The sequence below is a fragment of the Acartia tonsa genome, chromosome 4 (assembly GCF_053477335.1).
Source record: "Acartia tonsa isolate MP-2025a chromosome 4, ASM5347733v1, whole genome shotgun sequence".
Classification (NCBI taxonomy): domain Eukaryota; kingdom Metazoa; phylum Arthropoda; class Copepoda; order Calanoida; family Acartiidae; genus Acartia; species Acartia tonsa.
Genome location: NC_137263.1, coordinates 27,559,892 through 27,569,709, shown reverse-complemented (window position 1 = coordinate 27,569,709; position 9,818 = coordinate 27,559,892). Strand labels below are relative to the sequence as shown.

Below are 9,818 nucleotides of genomic sequence, written 5' to 3'. Positions count from 1 at the left end.
CAAATTGTTTATATTAAAAAAAAAACATAAATAGGTATATTTACCTTGAATGTTGTGATGGAAATGAGTGTAAAACTCTGTGATGAATCAAATCAAATACTTTAATATCTCCGTCAGCTGAACCTGTTAAAAGACCAATTATATTAAACTGTTAATTTAATTCATAAATGTTTTTTTTATTATTAACTGTTTACCTGTCACAAACATTGTTTCCTTTTCGTCCATAGATATAGTCTTAATAGCAGCCTCATGTGCTTTAAATGTATGAAGAAGTCTTGACTGGCGAAGATCCCAAACACACACCTGACCCTTCTTGCCAGCTGATATAAGAAGCTGATGTTGAGTTGCATGAACAAGACACGCTGCTCCAGCATCATGACAACTACAATCAAGTATACAATAAATAAATAATTTTATAATCATCAAATGAAATGCAGCAATAAATTGTGTGTGTGTGTTCGGTACCCCTTTCTCCGCAGTATCTCATTGTAATCCATTTAATCAACTGGCATCCAAAATTTCAGCGTTCAACTCTTGTTATAAAAAGTCTAAGAACACATACCTTAACGGCGAAAAAACGTAAATGCCCCACACCCCTTAGTTAATAACCACCCCTTTTTAAAAGACATTTTTAAAAAATATCAAGCATTAAAATATCTGTAATGTTAATTTAACATACTTGAAACTTTGTACACAAGCTCTCTTAGATGGAAGAAGCGTGTCCCAGAGAGCAACATTCTTTCCATCACTTGAGTGACCTGCACTTCCTAATAAGCTAGAACTTCCACCCTAAAATAAAAAAATAAATAAATATTTTCCTTTTCATTGAAGGTTAGTCTTTCTAAGTTATTCACATTAAAGGAGGTGGAGTAAAATGTGGTGATTCGTGACACAACATACAAGCAATCTTTTTTTATTGAATTTGGATTTATTTGAGACCATGTTTTTTTTAACTTTTTGTTCGATTTAGGGAAAATAGACCTACCAAGGATTACTCATGCAAAATTTCAGATCGAAATTTGAATTCTGATTACGAGATGGTTGCATTAACTCCCCCCCTTTTTTTGCTATTTTCAGGGCAAATCCATCATAAGCCTTATCTACACAACATACTCTTTGCCGCTCCCAGACGTTTTATCCGGTTCTACAAATGCCTCTTAGAATCCGAATTTTGTTATGAAACTTGGCATGAGTAATCCTAAGTTGGTCTAGTTTCCTAAAATGGAACAAAAAGTTGGAAAAGTAACGGCTCAGCCATTTTTTGGCTATTTTTAGGTCAAATCTATCATGAATTACGTAGAAATCATCTTTTCGAAACATATTTTTGCATGTGAAATGATACTATTTTTTAGATTTCTAGTACCAGCGGCTACCGGCTAGAACTGGTTGAAAACGTCTGGGAGCGGCAAAGAGTATGTTGTGTAGATATGGCTTGTGACGGATTTGCCTTAAATATAGCCAACAAAAATTTTGTTCGATTTTGGGAAAATATACCTACCAAGGATTACTCATGCCAAGTTTCATAACGAAATTCGGATTCTAAGTGCCATTTGAGTATTGATTACGAGCCGCCAGCCGTTAGCCGTTACTTTTCCAACTTTTTGTTCGATTTTTGGGGAAATGGACCTACCAAGGATTACACATGCCAAGTTTCGTAACGAAATTTCGGATTGATTACGCGCATTGATTACGAGATGGTTGCATTGAACCCTCCCCCCCCCCCCCTCCTTTTAACGAAAAAGCATCAATCAAACAAACAAACACAAATTTCACCTGAAAAATAAAATCAGCACAGTTTTTGTTATGAAGCTGGAGGTTGAGATAGGATTGTCCAGTATTTCCAGCCTGCCAGAGCGTAACCTGAAACAAAAGACAACATTTAAAAATGAATAAATCTAAATTTTAGAAGAAAGAAAAACGTTAGGTAACTTTTTATTATTCACACACACAGGGCGTGGGGTGTTAACTAATAAGGTTTCTACCCCACTTGTAAAATTGAAAAAGGGTAGCAAGCAATTCCATTTAGTACATCCTCTAAGGAATAACATTTCTGAGAAAGTATTTTGATCAAGATTTTAAATAAATGTAATAAAATATGTTAAGTATAGGTAAGAAACAGTTGTCCACGAATAAATCAAAATAAATCATAGGATTAATTCCCGAGAGCTAAAATAGGTGATATAATAGAGAATGTAAATGATACCTGACCATCTCCATCACATACTCCAAACTTGTTTCCTTGTTGAGAGAATACAATGCGGTTGACTTTAGCATAAATGCCTGGTGGACGAATTGTGGACACCTGCAAAAGTAGATTTGCTAACTAGGAAACCTAGTAAACTCTAGAGGACGGGATGCACTGTAATGTCTTATTTTAGTGTACCTCTTAACCACAACAGGATAATAGAGTGGATAATTGCGCGGCCAAACGTCCCTCAGACGACTAACGCGCTCTTATTGCTCGACTTTTGTCTAAAATTCCTTATCTTAAACTATCAATGTCAAAGATCTTTCAAAGCAGCAACAGGTACCACTGTAAAAGTACTTTGTAATGGCGTGGTTTTTATGCAAAGATTTGATCACATCACCTAACCTAAACGAGCAGATACACTACGTGTCGATAAAAAAGAAAACTAAACATTAATGATTAAAATTTTGTTCTTTTACCTGCTGATTATGTGACCACTCCCAGAGTAGGACTGTCCCATCCTGTGCTCCACTCATGTAAAGTGGCAGGTGCGGATGGGCCGCTAACCTCCTCACACCATCCAAACGATGACGCTTAACTACTGGTGATAAGCGAATGGGGCTAGAACTAGATATGGAACCCTGGACACCACCCACCACTGAAGATCCAGGGTTAGATGGTGAAGAGGCAGTTGTTGAAGTTCCTCCAGCTCCATAACTCAAACCAGTCATAAATTGGAAAGGGTCCACTGGTGCGGCGGTGGAATTACTCGCCTAAAATTAAAATTTTTAGATATTTTATTTTTATGAAAATTTATATATATTGAATGATTAAGACAAATAAAGAATCAAATAATAATAACTATCACAGATGTTTGAATATTACGGTTTTGATTTATATTAAAGTTTATTTCAATATGCTACAATGGGTAAAAGACTAGTGTTCGAATAGACCTTTCCATTGCATAGGTACCATCGTTACGTCAAAAATTTGATACTTACAACTTTTATTGACCTGATCATAGGCCTATGGCATGCAGTGATAAAAAAGTACAGCTATAATATTAAGCCTCCAGGATCAGGGCCTGGAGAACTATTACAAGACAAATTGCTAAATTTGAGTGAATTACATCCTAAAAATAACTGAAGTCAATAAAAACCGCTCAGTCTCACATTATTACCGAGCCCAATAATCATGTTGCAAGGGAATTTGTCAAAACCTCCCTCCTCATATTTACTCAGGGATGGCAAAATAAAAACCACGTGGTTTTAATCAAGTGGTTTAAACCAAAAAAAAAACGCTAAAAAAACAAAAAAAAAACAAGGTGGGATGGTTTAAATGGTTTTTTTAATACAAAGGCCTATCTTTCCAGTTATATCCTTATAATAAAGTAACAGGATGTTTGTATGTGTGTTTGTGTGTTTGTATGTTTGTACCAAAGGATCTCGCTAACCGCTGAACCGATTGGGTTCTTCTTAACAGGGTAGCTTCTCATAGGTCCAGGGAAGGTTTATAACTATTTTCTTTGGGGGTGGGACACCCCCAACCCCCCCTCCGAAAATTTTTTTTTAAAAACTTTTTAACTAAATTCAAAAATGAGGGGGGGGGCAACCCCCCCCCCCCCAAAAAAAAAAATGTTCACCCCCCCAAAAAAAATTTTTTTTATATTTTTCTTACAAAATATAAAATAAAAAATCAATTATTAAATTCGACTCTCTCCTCTTCAAGTGCCCCTAGAGGCCTCTAGGGGCCTAGCCGCTAGTCTTTTTATACAGTCAAAAACCTAATTCAAAATTCTTTTAATAGTTTAAATCTTAAACCTGAAAATTGTCTTTTTGTGATATATGCAATTTAAAAAGACTATTTTCAAGTCTTAATATTTTAAAAACTATGTGGTAGAAAATTGAAATTTTTTGAAATATATGCCATATAAATGTAGTTTAACCATTTAACCAGGATAAAATATGTGGTTTACTAAATTAAGTTCAAATGCATTTCGTGAAACTACCACTTTATACTAAATTAGAATACTTTAATTTGGATATTATTAAAAAAAAACAAAAAAATTATTAAAAAAACCTGGTTTTTATTAATAAAAACCAATAAAAACCGGTTTAAACCAAATAAACCACATTGGTTTGATCTTTTTTTTTAAAAACCTGGTTTTTTCCCATCTCTGTATTTACTGAAAAAGAAAATAATGCATAAAGGGGGGGGGGGGGGGTTAATTCAACCAATAATAATAATTATAATAATAATAATAATGTTTATTTGGTGCTGCCAGGTACCCCCCAGCTTAAGAGATAGCACATACAATACTCTAAATTGCTGCTATCTATCGACAATTTAGAGTTTACATTATGATGTTTAATCTCATACAAAAAATAAAATAATATTAACTAAGAGTTTAATTATTAACGAAGCATAAATTGGTGGAAAAGAAGGAAAATTTTCAGGATATGCACCAGGAGCTACAGGAGTACTATCTTGACCAAAATGGGGATAGTGTATTTGATTCCTGAAGCCCCTTTTTAGGAAAAACGAAAAGAAAAAAATAGAATATGAAACATATTAAATGTGAAAGGGAAAATTGAAACTTTAAATTTAGTTAAATTGAGTTGTGAGGATGGTAAAAAATAGAAAAACACAAATAAACATTTATATTATGTAAGAGAAATCAGTAAATAATAAGAAAGATGAAAAAAAAAAATAGATGAAGGAATTTAGAGAAAAACAAAAACAAAATAAATCAAGTATGAAAGCAAATAATAAGATAGATCATTGTTGTATATAATGTTAGTACCATATTTTAAGTTTTAAATTATCATTGAAGATTAATAAGTAAAGTTTTTATTTAAAAGAAAGGAGAAAGAAAAAAAAGAAAAACATAAAAAGGATAAAAAATCAATAATTCTAGTTTTTGTCATTATGTTATGTTATTTTTCAAAAACAGAAATTTCTCAATTCAAAATAATATCTTTTTATAGAATCAAATGCCACTTTGATCTTTGCCCTATATTCAACCCTGACCTCCCCTCCGCGCCAAAGGACAACCACCCCCCCCCCCATTAAAAAAAATCACTAGGTTTTTTATGAAATCATTTTTTAAGATCTGTTTGTGCACTCAGAACAGTTTTCTCTATTACAAATAAAATTAAGTTTTTTCAACAAAAAATCAAGTTTCATACAAAATTGTTTTCTTGACATAACTGTGCTAAAAGTATATATAACCTCGTCATTATTATTTTCAGTATTAGGATTAGTATTAGGAATAATGATTTCATTCCATAACTTTGGTAGATCAGAGTAAGGAAATTTTTTAAATGTCTCAAGTCTAACAAATGGAACATTGTACTGTTGATTATTTCTAAGAACTCTTGTTGTTCTTGTGCTATTTCTTATCCATAAGTTATAAAAAGAACATGGAAGCCTATGATGAACGTAATCAAACATAAATTGTAATTTAGAATAGACAATTTGTTGAGTTACAGGAAGAATTTCTAAATTTTTAAATAAAATTGTAGTATGTAATGATTAAATGGCACTTAGAATTTGAATTTCGATCTGAAATTTTGCATGAGTAATCCTTGGTAGGTCTATTTCCCCTAAATCGAACAAAAGTTGGAAAAGTAACGGCTGGCGGCTCAGCCGTTTAGCCGTCTTTTGCCTATTTTCAGGGCATATTCATCATTAACTACGTAGGAATCAACTTTTTAAAACATATTTTTGGTTTAATTCATGTTAAATGGTAGCAATAACCATTTTTTAAATTTCTAGTACCAACAGCTACCGGCTAGAACCGTTTGATAAGGTTTTTGAGCGACTAAAAGTATTATGTGGAGATAGGTTTCGTGACTAATATGCTCTTAGGGAAAATAGACCTACCAAGGATTATTCATGCAAAATTTCAGATGGAAATTCGAATTCTAGGTGTAATTTAATCACTGATTACGCAGATGGTTGTATTACTTAACAAAAACTATTATAAGACAAATTTGCGCAGTGTTGAAATCAAATAGTTAACCTTCAAATTATAGATTCCATGTTTAGTCTTAGGCATTATTTGGTAATCTAAAAATAAAACTTTACCTGACTTGTCGGATTTCCATCTTGTTGTTGCATTTTTAAAATATCATACTCTGCCTCATCTTCTGATCTGTCAGACCAGGAGGACGGATGCAGAAGAATTGTCATGTTAACTTCCAATATCTCGCGAGGTGTAGCAACAGATACCAGACCATTAGAAACTTGGTTCATACAGAATGCTGTAAGATTATCCTAATAATAATAATATTTGTAGAAGCAATTCAATAATAAGGATATCGAAAAAGACTTTAAGATATATTGTTCTTTTTTAATCTTTAATCCGATGGAAAATAGCAGAGTAAAACAAAATTTAATAAACATATTAGACAAATATACACCATAACCCGTTTAAAGAAAGATAGAAATCCAATTAATCATTTAAAGAATAAAAATTACCTGATCTTTATGAATAATTTTAACTTGCCCAGTGTTATCTTCATATAATGCCTCGTCTGGATGTCTGCTACTATTTCCATCATCTGTAGGTGGCATAGATGGCAACATATTGGAGGATTTTCTACTCTTGCCAAATATAAACCTAATGAAAATTGGCTGAACATTTTCTTGATGCACAAGGTACCTCCAAAGGCGTTTGATAGGACCTAATCCTCGTCCCTTTGATGCAAATGGTGTATTCTGTGCCTCTAGCATTGCTTTGTATTTATTGATTAGTGGGCCTGTTGCAGAGGAATCAGCAAAGCATCCAGGTATAAAGTTGTCTGGTGGCTTACCTTCCTTTACCAGCCTATCTGTCACTTGAGAAGACCACTTTTCTGTTGTACGCAAACATTTGTAAATCATTGGGCTCACTATGGGTAGTTCAGTTAGTTCAATGCCGGCCAGAGATAAAAATTTTTCAATATTTTTTTGGGCTACATGAAGAATCGCAAGTCTAAGTATCGCCCAAGAATAGCTACCTGGGTTTGTGTGCTCCACGTTTTCCTCCTTAAAAAGAAAATATTATTGACTTTAGTTGACACTAACAAACATTAAAACATAAATTATAGGATTGATTGTTTGTTACTATAGGTAAAGATGCTTTGGCAGAGGAAACTGGTTTAGGTGGAATTTCTTTAAGTTGGTTTTTAAGTTTCATGAAATTTGAAATAAAATGAATCCTTTATACTGGTTTCTTCAACAAAAAAAACTACCTAATTTTTCAAAAAAAAATGTATTACCTTAATGGGAGCATTTGAGAATGGATCATCATCCTCATCAAATTCATCAAAATCCTCTTCTTCTGTATCGGAATTATCTGTATCATATTCATTGTTAATTCCTCCATTGTCACAACTACCTGCACTAGTCTGACCTTGTCCCAGTGTAGAGTTCAACAAAGGCTTGGTCAAGAATTTTGTTAACAAAGAGTATTCTGGAGGCACAAATTCTTCTCTGTAAGAAGATTTCTTTTCTGTCATTGTATCTGAAGAGACATCTTGTCCTGGTACTCCAAGCTGAACATTCAATAGTTTCATGTTAAGCTTAATTCGTTGCTTTGTAATGTTTGTGACTGTATTGATACCTGAAGAAATAATACTGTCCCCAGCCTCTGGATGCTCTCTTACTAATAATGGAGAACTATTCACGTCAACTTTTACTAATTTTTTTGTCCCTCCACCAAAGAGTTGTGTCCATACATTTCGGTTTGATGACTGACTTACAAGTCTAAAGAGCATATGACAGTCACAAACACTGAGACTGTACAGAAGTAAGCTGAGATACACAGCTACATAAGTCTCGCATAGAAGAACACATAGGTTAGGGGCATCATCATCTTTATCTCTATCTAGTAATGCTCTTAGCGATGCAACTCCAGGCCATTTACTCGGTTCAGTGAATACTTTGCTGATATCTTCAAGGGCAGAGGAGCGCCTATTACCCATGTGGTACATTAGGTAGGAATCATGCATTACAGTACTTAACCTGCCAATTGCGTCCATACCTGGAGTTTTCTTCAACTCTTCGGAAAGTTTAGATTTACTGATATTATCTGAATCACACAGTGACTGGTAAACACAAGAAGACAAAGCAATTGCCAAATCTCTAATTAAGAGAATCGAGCTATATTTAGCTGTACCAGGTGCAGGGAGAGGCTTATGATTACTTATCTGGAATAACATGTCATGTGAGAATGAGAGAAGATAATGTACAGGATCTATTACAACTGTTTTTTGCTGAGCTATACAGGCGGATAATAATGGAAGTGTTGTAGGGAATGGAAGAGGAGACAATAGTTGGTTTTGTGTCTGCTCCTGCTGGAGTTCTTGTAGTAGCAAAATCAATTCCATTCTCACATTGAGCAATCCTCCACCGTTGGCTCCATGTAGTACACAGAAACTCAACAAAGTGCGCAGTAATGTCTCATTAGCAGTGAGCCAACGTTTTCTTCTGGATACTTGCATCAGACGTGTTTCGAAATCCTGTTTCTCTTTCATTATAACTTGATGCAAAGCAGTAAAATCAGTAGATCCACTTAAAGAGCCGCCAAAATCGTCCAGATTAGTTTCCAAGGATGGAACCATCTCCAATGAGTCATCTATTACATTATAATTACACAATTCCTTAAGAGCCTTTACCTCATGTTCTAGCCATATATAAAGCTGATATCTAATAAGACCACCATCAGATTCAAATCCTGTGGCTAAGGTGCTTAATTCTTCCATCATGATTTTGAGACAAGCCGTAAACTTCATCTGCTGTGCAATAATATCTATTACCTAAATTAAAAAAAAATATTAACCATTCAAATAGATAGAAAAATGGAACTACATCAAATAAGTTTTTTAATAAACACTATGGTTAGGTTTCCAGAGATATAGAGGTCAAAGATGATCAGGATTAGTAATTTTTGTGAGGTGCGTAAACAATTAAAGAAAAAACAAAAAAGAATTAATAGAATATAATGAAATGAAATAAAGATTAATCTACAAGTACACAATGAGTGTTCCTATTAATAAAGTTATATCATGAAATTAATAGCGTAATAATTTGTAGAAAGGGTAAAAAATGCTTTTATTCAGAACCCAAATAAAAAGTGTTGTCAAATCGGCTACAGATTGTAACAGGGTCTTCTCCAACTTTAGAGCAAATCTAAAACTTAACATGTATTATTTTGGTTAGACTTTTAGGCCTATTTTATTGACTTTTTAACAACTTTATTCAATTACCAAATGGAATTAAAAATTACCTGTGTATCGTCATGAATTTCTTCTTCATGAAATGAAACTGATTTTCCCTTTTCCAATAAGCTTGATTCTCCCTTTCAAAAAAAAATACATTTTATTTATTAGAATGTCAATTTTAAGCAGTAACGTGGAGCCGGAAAATATTTATTTAAGAGTAAGACGCTTAAAAATCCAAGCAAATGGCACCGCAAGTAGGAGCCAAAACTTCTCGGAGCCGCTAGAGCTGGAGTGATCTTAATTAATCAATGTTTAGAATAGATAAGAAAATGTATGTAATTAAAATCTTCACTGAAAATTTCAGCTGTTTATCTTCAATAGCAGCATGAGAAAATCACTTTACCCCCAAAACGTTACGAGTT

The 9,818-nt window shown here is 33.5% G+C and overlaps 1 protein-coding gene across 1 annotated transcript in view; it reads right to left on the bottom strand.

The window, feature by feature from the left end:
- Rbcn-3A (rabconnectin-3 alpha) overlaps positions 1-9,818 on the bottom strand; it is a 43,734-nt gene that overhangs the window by 820 nt on the left and 33,096 nt on the right. The window contains exons 11-20 of the mRNA XM_080159379.1: positions 9,462-9,533; positions 7,453-8,991; positions 6,671-7,219; positions 6,278-6,466; positions 2,668-2,961; positions 2,204-2,302; positions 1,774-1,860; positions 680-789; positions 195-382; positions 45-123 (exon numbers count right to left, since the gene is read on the bottom strand). Coding sequence (XP_080015505.1) covers positions 45-123; positions 195-382; positions 680-789; positions 1,774-1,860; positions 2,204-2,302; positions 2,668-2,961; positions 6,278-6,466; positions 6,671-7,219; positions 7,453-8,991; positions 9,462-9,533 — 3,206 coding nt within the window. The remainder of the gene's footprint in view (positions 1-44; positions 124-194; positions 383-679; positions 790-1,773; positions 1,861-2,203; positions 2,303-2,667; positions 2,962-6,277; positions 6,467-6,670; positions 7,220-7,452; positions 8,992-9,461; positions 9,534-9,818) is intronic.